Raw genomic sequence first — 14,939 nt, 5'->3', positions numbered from 1 at the left:
TAGAGATTCTCATATTCTCTCTGATTCACATTTCAAACTTTAATTTTTTTAAATATCTTTCATCACTCACTCCCCACATCGTAAAACTAAAGAAAAGGCCTAGCACATGCATCAGACGCAACAGTCTGGTGATCCAGTGAGTTCATTACTCAGTGTTTGACACATGCTCTACAGAATGTCAAGCATTGACTGAGTCTGATGAAAATGTGTTTGTTCTATAGTCTGTGTGAAATGTGTTTGTTCTCTGTAGTCTGTGTGAAATGTGTTTGTTCTATAGTCTGTGTGAAATGTGTTTGATCTCTGTAGTCTGTGTGAAATGTGTTTGTTCTATAGTCTGTGTGAAATGTGTTTGATCTCTGTAGTCTGTGTGAAATGTGTTTGATCTCTGTAGTCTGTGTGAAATGTGTTTGATCTCTGTAGTCTGTGTGAAATGTGTTTGATCTCTGTAGTCTGTGTGAAATGTGTTTGTTCTATAGTCTGTGTGAAATGTGTTTGATCTCTGTAGTCTGTGTGAAATGTGTTTGATCTCTGTAGTCTGTGTGAAATGTGTTTGATCTCTGTAGTCTGTGTGAAATGTGTTTGTTCTCTGTAGTCTGTGTGAAATGTGTTTGATCTCTGTAGTCTGTGTGAAATGTGTTTGTTCTCTGTAGTCTGTGTGAAATGTGTTTGATCTCTGTAGTCTGTGTGAAATGTGTTTGTTCTCTGTAGTCTGTGTGAAATGTGTTTGTTCTATAGTCTGTGTGAAATGTGTTTGTTCTCTGTAGTCTGTGTGAAATGTGTTTGTTCTCTGTAGTCTGTGTGAAATGTGTTTGTTCTATAGTCTGTGTGAAATGTGTTTGTTCTCTGTAGTCTGTGTGAAATGTGTTTGTTCTATAGTCTGTGTGAAATGTGTTTGTTCTCTGTAGTCTGTGTGAAATGTGTTTGTTCTCTGTAGTCTGTGTGAAATGTGTTTGTTCTATAGTCTGTGTGAAATGTGTTTGTTCTCTGTAGTCTGTGTGAAATGTGTTTGTTCTCTGTAGTCTGTGTGAAATTTGTTTGTCCTCTGTAGTCTGTGTGAAATGTGTTTGTTCTATAGTCTGTGTGAAATGTGTTTGTTCTCTGTAGTCTGTGTGAAATGTGTTTGTTCTCTGTAGTCTGTGTGAAATGTGTTTGTTCTCTGTAGTCTGTGAAATGTGTTTGTTCTCTGTAGTCTGTGTGAAATGTGTTTGTTCTCTGTAGTCTGTGTGAAATGTGTTTGTTCTCTGTAGTCTGTGTGAAATGTGTTTGTTCTCTGTAGTCTGTGTGAAATGTGTTTGTTCTCTGTAGTCTGTGTGAAATGTGTTTGTTCTCTGTAGTCTGTGAAATGTGTTTGATCTCTGTAGTCTGTGTGAAATGTGTTTGTTCTCTGTAGTCTGTGAAATGTGTTTGTTCTCTGTAGTCTGTGTGAAATGTGTTTGTTCTCTGTAGTCTGTGTGAAATGTTTGTTCTCTGTAGTCTGTGAAATGTGTTTGTTCTCTGTAGTCTGTGAAATGTGTTTGTCCTCTGTAGTCTGTGTGAAATGTGTTTGGGGATTGCATTCCAGAGGGAGAGGGCAGCTGCAGCAAAGGCCCTGTCGCCCCAGGTCCAGAGCTTGGTCCTGATGGGATGTACAGTACTGTAAGACGTTGGCGTCAGCAGACCTGAGGCGATGGGTAAGGGGTGTGGTGGTGGAGTAGGTCGGAGAGGTAGGGAAGGCCAGGTTGTTTCAGTGGCAAAGAATGATAGGGTCAATGTTTCTAAGGTGGAAAAAGGCTGTCTTGGTGATTTGGTTTACATGGGGGATGAATGAGAGGGTGGGGTCGAGGATGATGTCAAGGTTGCGGACGTTTGTGGATGGGGTGAAAATGGAGAGAGTGAAATCCTGGGTGGTGAGGGAGTTTGGGCCCATGATGATGATGATTCCGGATTTGTCGCAGTTGAGTTTAAGAAAGTTATTTTGCATCCACGTGTTGTCGTCTGCGTAGCAGTGGTAATGGAGGCCGTGTTGGCGGATGATCAGACCAAGTGGGAGGCTGTAGAGAATGAAAAGCAGGGGACCAAGTACTGAGCCCTGGGGGACACCATGAGTGACTGGGGCAGTGGGGGGTTTGCAGTTGTTGACGGAGATGAATTGGTGTCTGTCTGAGGGATATGGTTTAGGGCGATGCCGGTTATGCCAAGGGAGTCAAGTCAAGTCAGTTTTATTTATATAGCACATTTCCAGGCAGCGGCAGCTGACACCAAAGTGCTTCACAAGCAAGTTGATAAAAACAAAATAATGTGGTGCAAGGTATAAGATTAAAAACATAGCAAAGCAATGAAAGCAACAAAAACAAAACAATATGGTGCAAGATATAAGATTAAAAACATAATAAAGCAATAAAAACTGGTAGGACACAGTAAAACAAAGAGGATAGAAGGGCCAGCAGGGGTCTAGTGGTGATTAAGTAGGGGGGAAGGCCAAGGAGAACAGGTAGGTTTTCAAGAGTGATTTAAAAGCCTGCACGGTCTGGGCGGTCCGTACGCTGAGGGGGAGGCTGTTCCACAATCTAGGCGCTGCGGTGGAGAAAGCTCTGTCTCCCCTAGTCTTGAGCCTGGTTCTGGGTACCACCAATAGCAGCTGATCTGAGGGATCGGTGGGGGGTGTGGCGGTGCAAGAGCTCGGACAGATAGGGAGGAGCCGTGCCATTTAATGAGGACTGGAGGCGGGTGATGAGGATGGAGTGGTTGATGGTGTCGATTTGTCGAAGGCTGCGCTGAGGTCAAGGATGATTAGGATGGAGAGGGAACCAGAGTCGGCAAAGAGGAGAATGTCATTGGTGACCTCAAGTAGAGCAGTTTGAGTACGGTCTTGGGCGGGAGGGACGAGGAGTTTGTGTTGTGAAATGTGTTTGTTCTCTACAGTCTGTATGATGTTGTGTTTGTTCTCTACTGTCTCTATGATGTTGTGTTTGTTCTCTACTGTCTCTATGATGTTGTGTTTGTTCTCTGCAGTCTGTATGGTGTTGTGTTTGTTCTCTACAGTCTCTATGATGTTGTGTTTGTTCTCTACAGTCTGTATGATGTTGTGTTTGTTCTCTACAGTCTGTATGATGTTGTGTTTGTTCTCTACAGTCTGTATGATGTTGTGTTTGTTCTCTACAGTCTGTATGATGTTGTGTTTGTTCTCTACAAGAGTCAAGTCAAGTCAAGAGTTTTATTTGTCACGGCATACAAGTATACAATGAAATGCGGGTGGTCTTGCCACAGTCTGTATGATGTGTTTGTTCTCTACAGTCTGTATGATGTGTTTGTTCTCTACAGTCTGTATGATGTGTTTGTTCTCTACAGTCTGTATGATGTTGTGTTTGTTCTCTACAGTCTGTATGATGTTGTGTTTGTTCTCTACAGTCTGTATGATGTTGTGTTTGTTCTCTACAGTCTGTATGATGTGTTTGTTCTCTACAGTCTGTATGATGTGTTTGTTCTCTACAGTCTGTATGATGTTGTGTTTGTTCTCTACAGTCTGTATGATGTTGTGTTTGTTCTCTACAGTCTGTATGATGTGTTTGTTCTCTACAGTCTGTATGAGGTTGTGTTTGTTATCTACAGTCTGTATGATGTGTTTGTTCTCTACAGTCTGTATGATGTTGTGTTTGTTCTCTACAGTCTGTATGATGTTATGTTTGTTCTCTACAGTCTGTATGATGTTGTGTTTGTTCTCTACAGTCTGTATGATGTTGTGTTTGTTCTCTACAGTCTGTATGATGTTGTGTTTGTTCTCTACAGTCTGTATGATATGTTTGTTCTCCAGTCTGTATGATGTTATGTTTGTTCTCTACAGTCTGTATGATGTTGTGTTTGTTCTCTACAGTCTGTATGATGTGTTTGTTCTCTGTGCTCTGTGTGACATGTGTTGGTTCTCTGTGTGACATGTGTTGGTTCTCTCTGTGACATGTGTTGGTTCTCTGTGTGACATGCGTTTGTTCTCTGTGCTCTGTGTGACATGCGTTTGTTCTCTAAAGTCTGTGTTAATGGTGTGTTTGTCTAACAGCACTGTTTGAGTCTGGTCTGTCTATTGTCTTGTGACTGTCTTATTTTGTTTGGTAAACAACAGTGGTGCAAGAGATAGTCCCACAGGATAACGGTGCAGGTTTGTGTATAACCTTGTGTGTGTGTGTGTGTGTGTGTGTGTGTGTGTGCGCGCCTTGCCCTGTGTTTTAGGGATGCATGATGTATTGGCACTCCTATCGGTAATGATCGATGGGGATTTTATTTTTCATTTATTCCTATGGGGAGTGGTGAGCAGAATCGGGAAGATGTGAACAACCAATGATTCTTTCTCTGTCTAGCTTACTTTTGTTGTTTTTTTACTTGGGCCATGTGGGTTTTGTTTGTGTATACGTGCACACATGCACAACAGCATCCAAATACAGATCCATCTCCATTTACAGTGTTTTCATAATGTTATCACTTTCAGTTTGTATGGAAGGGAATATATTAGATCTGTTATCAGAATTATCCCGTGTGTGTGTGTGTGATGGTGCAGAAATCTCGTCCTCCTTGTGTATTTTCACTTCTATGCTGTAAGTCACGAGGCCTGTTCCTGTTCAGACTGGGGAGTTGAAGGCTGGTGATGTCGCCGCAGGAGGGCTATATAGTGCTCAGCTGTAGCCATGGTTACAGTGTGGATATACAGTACAGAGTCCTAAGCAGCAGCGTCTCTGGCTGTGTGCACTGTGCTTCAGTATATCAGCTGAAGTGTGTGCTGCACATCCCCACTCGACAAAGTGAATAAAAGATGATCCCTCTTCCCCGCCAGCGGCTCCTCCTCCAGCCCCAGCGGAGGACGTGGACAGACAGAGGCGCCGGTTCAACATGAGGATGCTGGTCCCCGGGCGCCCCGTCAAGGAGACCCCCGCCGCCCCACCTCCCGTGCCCGTGGAGAGGCCGGCGTACAGGGAGAAGTTCATCCCCCCGGAGCTCAGCATGTGGGACTACTTTGTAGCCAAAGTAAGGCACTGTATTCTGCACACATGCACTCCTGGCTCCACGCTGGCAAATGTGTGATTCATAATGCATGGGTTATTAAGAGTGTTAAATATGCTAATCTCTCTCTCTCTCTCTCTCTCTCTCTCTCTCTCTCTCTCTCTCTCTCGTTTCACTCTCTACTTCCCTCCCTGTATCTCTCAGCCCTTCTTGCCTCTGTCAGATAGCGGTGCTCTGTACGACTCGGACGAGAGTGGGGCGGAGGACGACGAGGATGACGAGGACGCCTTCCTCTCCGATACCCAGATAACGGAGCACTTGGACCCCAACTCTTACAGGTCTGAACCCTGCAGTGTTTTACATAATACATGTTTAGCCCTCCACAAATAGATCTCTTTAACCGATACAGTAATACAGGGAATCTTTCATCGAGTCCTTCCCACTGTTGGACTGTGTATCTTGCCCGACATGGCGTTGCTGCACTGCCTCCACGAATGTTCAAGTTCAAGTTTGTTTATTAAATATCACGATAAAATACACATACTTTACGGTGAAATGCTTGGTTCTGTATGAGCCCCTGACAGTGTGCTTCATACAGTAAAAAAAATTAAGTAAGAAAGAAAGTAAAAAGTAAGTTAAAAAAAAAAAAAAAAAAAAAAAAAAAAAGTGAGTAAAGGGGAATATACAATCTAAAGTAGTAAATAATAGTAAACAGTGAGGTACAAAACTTTGAGGTAAGGTGCAATTGCAAATGAGGTATGAATGTAGTGCAAATCTCTTTAATAATAGATAAATATAATGTGGTGTTAAAGTGTCTAAAGTGAGTGTTAAGGTGAGTGTTAGTGCAATAGGGGTGTAACGGTACGTGTATTCGTCCCGCGAATTTACGGTACGGCCGTCACGGTGCGGTACGCGCACCCATGCGACGAATACGCCCCACAGCGCAAACACACCCACATGCTGGCACTCGCGAGGTCCGTGCGAGAACAGCGCGTGTGGCCGGGCACACCGAGTTCAGACTTCAGAGCGGTGGAAGTGCACGGAGGAGAGAGGCACATTTACAATTGGAACAGCTGCAGGGTTATTACAGTTTTCTTTCGTTTTCTTGTGCACCCAATAACGTTAACCAAATGAAACCAATGGAAAGAAAGTTAAACACACACACGCGCGCGCCAACAAACACATCAACATTCTCCCCCGCGGCCCGCCGGACTCACAGGCGCACAATCAAATAAAAAGAAGAAACCTACTTTTCCGGACATATCATCTGAGCTCCACTGTGTTTAAATCCAAATAATCCTCTGCCATTGTTGTAATATGTCATCTGTTCTCTAGTTCAGTCTGGTCGTGAAGTAAAATTCTCTCTGGAAGTGAAACTGAAACTTAGCAAGGATAAGTTTAAAGGGGCAGTAAGCAAGTGGATGCCGCCCTGAACACAGAATGACACCAGTATCACTAATTACCACGGCAAGCCTATAGAAAAGTATTCTATTTAATAATAATAATTATAATAATTATCATAAATATAATATATACATTTTAAAAATTACCAAAAAAAAGTACAAAAAAATGTATATTAACACATTCCCTGCCACGCAATTTGAGCATCTTATACCACTCTCTGCCACCACTCTAAGTCTATGGAGATGTTCACCTTTTTTGCAGGGCTATAACTTTTTTAATTGTATTGCTAAATTGACACTATGGCCCATTCAACATCGATTATCTATCGTTCAGGATGTGGGAACGTTATACTTTTTCATTCATACATTTATACGAAAATACTGTCTAGAATATAAATATCACCATGGTAGACACGTAAGGTACCATCGAAACACCCATCACACTAGATGAACTTAGGGAGGCCATATTTGAAATGCAAAGTGGTAGGGCTCCTGGAAGAGACGGTATCCCACCAGAAATGTACCTCTCATGTTGGGATGTAATTAGACCCCTATTACTTAATATGATTTTATATTCAATCAAGGAGGGGAACTTCCATAAGAACGACAATATTGCACTCATAACATTCCTCCTTAAAAAAGACAAAGACCCCACCGATTGCGGTAGTTATAGACCCTTAAGCCTCCTCGGAACCGATATCAAGCTGTACTCCAAGGTATTAGCCATCAGACTTCAAAAGCATATGACGTCTTTAGTTCATCCTGATCAGACTGGCTTCATAAGAGGCCGCTTGATCACGGATAATATAAGATGGTTACTACATGTGCTAGATGCCAGCAAGGATGACACCACACCTAAGGCGATGCTGTCCCTGGATGCGATGAAAGCTTTTGATAGGTTGGAATGGTCTTATCTATGGGCAGTATTAGAAAGGATGGGGTTAGGAAAAGGATTCATTGATATGATTAAAGTATTATACAAAGACCCATCGGCCATGATTACAACAGGTATAATCACCTCCGAAATCTTTCCGGTATCACGCTCTTCTAGACAGGGTTGCCCTCTTAGCCCCGGACTATTCGCTTTATCATTAGAGCCTTTAGCACAATATATAAGACAATCCCAAATCCATAGAACCAATCGCAATCAAGGGCACACAACATCAAATTAGTTTATATGCGGACGACATAATACTGTTCATGCAAAACCCTAACACCTCAATGCCTCATCTTCTCAAGTTGATTGATGACTTTGGCAATCTATCGGGATTTAGGATAAATTGGCCAAAGTCGGCTTTCCTTCCACTTAATGCCCTCGCAAAAAATATACTCCTTCCAGAAGAAATACCAATGGTTAAACACTTCAGATGTTTAGGAGTTGAAGTATTCCCTACTATAAGCCAAACGGTGAAGTACAATTACATAAAAATCCAAGATAAGATCAAATACGACTTTGACAGGTGGTCAAAACTTAAAAACTCAGTACAGGCACGGGTATCAATAGTTAAGATGGATGTCCTACCTAGAATCAACTTCATTAGCTCAATGCTACTGTTACCCCCTCCAGATGGTTACTGGAAAAAATTACACTCTACCGCATACAAATTTATTTGGAATAACAAACCTCCACGTATAAAAAGATCCACCGCACAGAGAAACAAAGCCGACGGAGGTATGGCATTTCCAGATTTTTACCACTATTTTAAGGCGTACACTTTAAGACCACTGACAACCTGGTTTGATTCCCAAGCATCTGTATCCTGGAGAAACTTAGAAGTAAATATAGTAGCACCACATAGACTGCAGGACATAGTATACACCAAATTATCAATTAAGCAATGCGAATTAAAATTTGGCCCCATTATTACTCATGCGATCCGGATATGGCGTGAAACACAAAAAAAATATTCTAACCCACATAAATAGTCATACTCCCCTATTCAATAACCATGCACTCCTGATTGGAAAACGACCTATAAGATACCCTAAATGGGAAAAGCAGGGCATACACACATTAGGAGATGTTTTCAACAAACAGGGTTTTTGTAGATATAAAGACATACATAAAAAAAATTATCTCACCAGTTCCACACATTATTTTTACGCACAGTTATTGGTATGTTTGAAGGCTCATGGAGTCCCATTAAGGATACCAATTGAACACCACAGATATCACAAATTCTTCTATGAAAGAGAGACATCGAGAGGGTTTGTATCAGATTTTTATCATCAATTACTAACGTCCTCGTATGGAATCCTCCCCCTAGACTCAGTCTGGAGGAGGGATATACCAGACCTGGAAATAATTGATTGGCAAGAAGTCTGGGCAAACGTTCGACTTGCGTCACGTAACCCGGACCATCAACAAATTAATCTGAACTATATTCATAGGACATACCTGACTCCTATAAGATTGAACAGAATGGGACTTAAACAAGACTCCAGATGCTCCTTATGTACAAATGGGGATGAGGGTACATTTATGCACATGTACTGGGATTGCCCACCAGTTAAGATATTCTGGAAAGAAGTGTCCCAGAAATTATCAAATTTCTTAATTTTGAATATACCTGTACACCCCTCTGTATTGCTGTTGAATGATGTTTTTGAGTTTGCAGTCCCTATACAGCTAAAGAGATTAGTTTTATCTGGTATCACAGCGGCTAAAAAGCTGATAGCATCACGATGGTTTCAACCGGAAAAAAATTGTCGGAAGGTTTGGGTTCTTACATATCTCGATGTGATTTATCTAGAAATATCTACAGCAAGAATTTTAGGTGTCAGTGAAACCAAAATTGCAATGTGGTTAGAAGTGGTGGAGAGAATAAAAGCTAGCATATGAATTGTAGTGCCTGGTTAGGAGCGAATGATAATGGATGGATTATCAAAGTGGGGGTCCGGGGGGGGGGGGAGCGAGCGAGAGCATATTAGATAGCAAGTATTAGGTGTATATCTCGTATACTACATTTATTTAAATGGTGATTTCATTGGATGTGTACTGTTAATTAATGCTTGTATATCTAATTTTATGTTATGTTTAAAAAATAATAAAAAAATAAAAAATTATCGTTTTCTGCAGTAATTCCTAGAACGCTAGTTATAGGCCTAAACGCATAATATAGATTATCGATTGCAGTTTATTCGTGATACACGCTATATTAAAAAATCCAACTGAATACGATCCTAAACGTTATGACTCATGATGCGCGGATGAACGGGGGGGGGGGGGGTCGTTTATAACTCCGTGATCGTCAGTAAATGCTTTATGTAGTATGGGTTGATTTATTGATCAGTTGGTTTGTAAACAAAGAAATGTACAATCGCCTTGAAAATGACGTCAGCGTCCTCTTACCGTTGGGCGATGAGACTGGAGCAAAAAGATCCCACTTATTTGACGGCGATCGAGTCGATCCATTTACGGTTTGTATAATAATAATACATGCCCAAATCATGTCGATTATTGAGTTATGGCAGCGATCCATATACACGGTGTGTGTCTTAGAGTCCCGCGACAATATGTGAGTGCCGGACGCATTTCCCAGACGCACCGAGATCGACTCGTCCATTTCCGGTTTGGTAACTCGCCGATCATCCACCAGGCGGCAGTATTGAAGCGTTGCAGAGTTGTGCAAGCTCCCACTGCATCAGACCAGGCTCCGTGAGGGAATTATGAATAACATGGCAAAAAAATTAAATATGATCTCAATAACGTTGTACGCCGTGGAATGGCAGAATTCGCATGAACTTGAAACGCGTCGTAAGCCGTTTCTGGCGTGGGATGTGTTAATAATAATTATTATAAATATATTTTTTCTGTTGTACCGAACTCGTACCGAACCGTGACCCCAATACCGAGGTACGTACCGAACCGTGGCTTCTGTGTACCGTTACACCCCTAGTGTGCAATGAGTGTAGATGATGGGTTGTTACATGGAGGCATTGAGCATCCTGATGGCCTGGGGAATGAGGAAACTACCCCTGATAAACATGGTTCTAATCTGTTATATCTGTCTGTCTTTGTATAGCTGGGCTCTTATCCGACTGGTCATGGTGAAACTAGCTCTGCACAATGTAAAGAGCTTCCTCCCCCTCACCGGCCTTGACTTCACAGGTACACACACATTTGAATACTTTATTTGGTTCCACAAATTATATTACATAAACAGGGAATCAAATGTATCGGGGCCAAGCAGCACTGAACACTTAAGGGTACACATAGCACCTCCTTCTCAACGTGGCTAAGCTGCCAATAATAGCTGAGACAGAGCAATATTTGGCAATTTGTTTGGCTTTTCTTTTAGACATTGCAGCAATTCTCAGACCGGTCATGGTGCATTTGTATACATGGCCAAGACTTCCGAATACAAGTACACTATATCTACACCTGTACCCAAGGTCGGCCATCATGCTGAGCAGTGGTTGGTATTTGATATATGGAAGGCCTGGTCCATGTACAGATCAAAGCCACAGCCTACTTCTATGACCAGCACCTCCCTGTGGTTGGTGTCAACAAAAACAACATCCGGTGTATTTGGTATGTTAGCGAAGACATCGTTGGTAAGACCAAACCACTCTGGTTTCACTCTGGCATGTTTGTACATTGCTGCACTAGATGGTGAGATGTTCCGTACCACATCAGACACAATGTCCACAATACGGTCATGACGAGCGATGTACAGACACGCACACATGCACACGCACACACACACATACACACATACATATTTGGTCCCAAACCACAGCTAGGCCTATAGGGCTTGTCAAGGTTCTCAATTAACCGTTGGTGTTCCCTGTGTCCATGTCAGACCTGCCGGTGACCTCCCCTCTGTGCAACGCGGTCCTGAAGACCCTGGAGAATTGGGAGCAGTTACTGCTGGAGAGGATGAACAAGTTTGACGGTCCTCCTCCAAACTACATCAACTCCTACCCCAATGACATCAGCATTGGAGGGGGAGGGGGGCCGCCAGCCGTCCTCCGACACAAGGCCATGCTGGAGCCTGACAACACGCCCTTCAAGTGATTATTAACTCTCTCTCTCTCTCTCTCTCTCTCTCTCTCTCTCTCTCTCTCTCTCTCTCTCTCTCTCTCTCACACAAACACACTCTCTCTCTCACACAAACACACATATAAGTATTAGCACGGTCAAATATAGTATATCGCAGAAGTAGTTTCAAATGGCGGTATAAAAGTGTTTAAATTTTATGTTTTCATTTATTTATTTTTGTGCAATTCTTTAATTTTTTTTCCCCAGGACCAAGAACCACCTGTCCTTCCCAGCCCGGCGTCTTTGGCACTTCCTGGTTAAACAGGAAGTTCTCCAGGAGACTCTGATCCGTTACATCTTCACTAAGAAGAGAAAGCAGAGCGAGGTACAGTAGGCAGCAGAGCACCGTGCCTGAGACATGTCTCCATCTGCACGTGGTTCACCATGACGACGGATCCATGGTTCATCATGTGGTTCTCATAGGCTGTTCGTTCACCTTGACGACGGATCCATGGTTCATCATGTGGTTCTCATAGGCTGTTCGTTCACCTTGACGACGGATCCATGGTTCATCATGTTGTTCTCATAGGCTGTTCGTTCACCTTGACGACGGATCCATGGTTCATCATGTTGTTCTCATAGGCTGTTCGTTCACCTTGACGACGGATCCATGGTTCATCATGTGGTTCTCATAGGCTGTTCGTTCACCTTGACGACGGATCCATGGTTCATCATGTGGTTCTCATAGGCTGTTCGTTCACCTTGACGACAGATCCATGGTTCATCATGTGGTTCTCATAGGCTGTTCGTTCACCTTGACGACGGATCCATGGTTCATTATGTTGTTTGACCTGATGCATTTCTTCTCCTATGTTTGCTTTTCTTTGTATGGCATGTATTGTTGTTGATTTGTTTAATCCCCCAAATTATATTTTAGAACACATTAGCCTTGTTGACTCATCATACAGCATATTCAGGTGGTCCCACGCATCAAGGAAAACCACGGAATGTAAACAGTAGCTTTCCAGTCAGAGAAAACATGCAATATGAAAAAGCGAAAGCACAACGTGGAGGCAAAGAACCACCCCGACGCGCAGTGCCTTCGCAAAGTGCCTTAACGCACACCTACAGGTTGATTATTCCACTTATACCATGGTCATTTGCCAACAATATAAAATAAGATCATTTGCACATTTTTGGTGAAAGCTTTTGCACTTGCCATTGGTATGTTTTCTTTCCCGGTCATTAGTTTATCAAGTTGATAAGTCAGCTGTGCTTTAGTAAGCTTTGACAGCTGTGCTCTTTAATGTTGCTATGGTTACAGTTTGGGTAGCGGATCAATTTAGAACGGTGATGAGCCGAACTACATGTGCATTAAACGATTTTAACTCACACCTGTTGGCCAATCAGAAAAGAGTATTCACGGGGCGGCTAAGTGGCGCAGTGGGCAAGGCGCTCGCCACTAGTGCAGGAGATGCTGGGTTCGAGCCCAGCTCTCGGCATTGCTACCAGCTTGGCTGGTCGTTCATACTAACACAATTGGCAGTGTTAGGGGTGGGAAAGCTGGTGGGTGGGTCCTGGTCGTTGTAAACAGCGACTCCTACAGTTCGGTCGGGGCGCCTGCTCAGCGAGGAAAGGATCTAAGGGGGGTAGTGTGATCCTTCCACACGTTACACCCTCTCAGTGAGAGTCCGCGCTGCCAGGTGAAAAGAAGCGGTTGATTGGCTACACATGTGTCAGAGGAAGCATGTGATAGCCTCCACTCTCCCAGACCGACCGTAGGGGGTAAGTGCGCAGCGACCAGGAAGGGGATTGGGAATTGGCATAACGACTAACATTGGGATGGGAGAAAAACGGAGGGAAAAGGAGGGGGGAAAAGATCACAAAAAATAAAAATAGTATTTACCCAGGCCATGGTATAAGAATGAAATAATCGATGCCTCTGTCAAAGATTATCAACCTACACAATTCGATTTGGCTGTAATACTTATAGTTTTGACCTCACTCCCCAGGTCTATAGCTCCGTGCTGAAGACATTGTGATTAGGGATGCACCGAAAGTTTTCGGCCGAAAATGGCCAAAAATGGCCTTTCGGCTTTCGGCCGAAAGAGTTTTTTCACCGAAAATATATCACCGAAACAGAAGCAACCTGTAACCTAACGCGTGTTGTTGTGATGATGTGGAAACGCGGATTCATTACATGCGTGCTGTGAGCTCTTCAGTCCTGCGTCCTCCTCTTGGGACTCGGGAGCAATGCATCTCCTCGGGAGTCGCGCTGTTTCTATGTAAACTCTGCGCGCAACGAGTCCAATAAATGCGTCTTTAACATACTTTATCCTTATTTACTATATGCCCGTTGCGGTTAATCACTGAGTGATCTAATATGCATATTATTCAGAGCAAGAGGGGGAGGGATTGTGTTTCTCACATTGACGCTGTCTTTCGCGCGTCTACTGTGCCAAAGTCATCTGGGGACTAGAAAGGTGCGCTCAGTAGAGCACAGATGTCCGCCTCTCTCTCTCTCTCTCTCTCTCTCTCTCTCTCTCTCTCTCTCTCTCTCTCTCTCTCTCTCTCTCTCTCTTCTCTTTCTCTTTCTCTTTCTCTTTCTCTCTCTGATTGATTGATTGAAAACTTTATTAACAGATTGCAGAATGGGTACAATACAGTACAGCTCAATACACACAATTGTTAAGGGGATGCAGACCAGAGAAAGACTTTCGTCTTGTTTACATCAGGGTCCCCCATTTTCAATTCATCATAACATATATGACATACATGACATACAGATAGACAGTACTGCTACATCTATACATTTATGACATACCAGATTTGCAAATACAGTACTGTTTGTGATACAAAAATACCCATAATAGTGATTATTTATTATTTAAGTTAAGTTTAGCCATAATCATATATTTTTCCATAATCAGGTAGCTGAACAACATTGGTAAAAAAATTCTATTCTATGAATCATTTTCGGCCTTTCGGCTTTCGGTTTTCGGCCAACTGTTTCCTATTTTCGGTATCGGTTTCGGCCAAGATTTTCCCATTCGGTGCATCCCTAATTGTGATGGTTCCTTATGCCCACTCACTGACTGTGTGTATGTGTATATCATAAGATCCTGTCAACCATTTTCATTTTCTTTTCATTCCATGTTTTTTGTTTTGTGCATGTGTTGTGCCGTGCATACGTGTTTTGTGTATGTGTTGGTGTTGTGTGTGTTGTTTAGCCTGTAGATAACCATGTGGACCATCTAAGCCCAAACTGCTTAGCAGGAGCTCGCAGTCGCAATAAGGTAGTATCATTCACCAGCCAAATCCTCGACCCTCTCTATCTCTCCAGGGGATTCACTATGCAGCCAAGCTGGGAAGGACAGGAGCATTAGGAGCTAAGTTATTGAAGCTTTTAGATGAAAAACAATATCTTAATATTTTGAACCTCTAACAAAATTGCAAATTTACAGTACAAGCGATCCATATTATTTGGAGTGTGAATTGTATATAGTACATCAGCTGAACGTACACAACCTCTGCTGTCTTCATCTATGAGTATACAGCACTTAACACCAATAGTCACTTTTTAGTCA

General features: G+C 42.7%; 1 protein-coding gene across 4 annotated transcripts in view; it reads left to right on the top strand.

The window, feature by feature from the left end:
• Nucleotides 1-14,939, top strand: part of dmxl2 (Dmx-like 2) — a 119,615-nt gene that overhangs the window by 85,809 nt on the left and 18,867 nt on the right. For 2 of the 4 annotated variants that reach the window (XM_084337166.1, XM_084337164.1), the window contains 6 exons: nucleotides 4,799-4,989; nucleotides 5,170-5,303; nucleotides 10,394-10,479; nucleotides 11,174-11,384; nucleotides 11,620-11,737; nucleotides 14,583-14,648. In XM_084337166.1, coding sequence (XP_084193292.1) covers nucleotides 4,799-4,989; nucleotides 5,170-5,303; nucleotides 10,394-10,479; nucleotides 11,174-11,384; nucleotides 11,620-11,737; nucleotides 14,583-14,648 — 806 coding nt within the window. The remainder of the gene's footprint in view (nucleotides 1-4,798; nucleotides 4,990-5,169; nucleotides 5,304-10,393; nucleotides 10,480-11,173; nucleotides 11,385-11,619; nucleotides 11,738-14,582; nucleotides 14,649-14,939) is intronic. The other 2 variants (XM_084337167.1, XM_084337165.1) reach the window with 1 other exon arrangement.

The sequence above is a fragment of the Notolepis coatsorum genome (genome assembly GCF_963971535.1).
Source record: "Notolepis coatsorum genome assembly, chromosome: 20".
Classification (NCBI taxonomy): domain Eukaryota; kingdom Metazoa; phylum Chordata; class Actinopteri; order Aulopiformes; family Paralepididae; genus Notolepis; species Notolepis coatsorum.
Note: the sequence above shows the minus strand (reverse complement) of the source record. Positions and strands in the feature narration are given on the sequence as shown.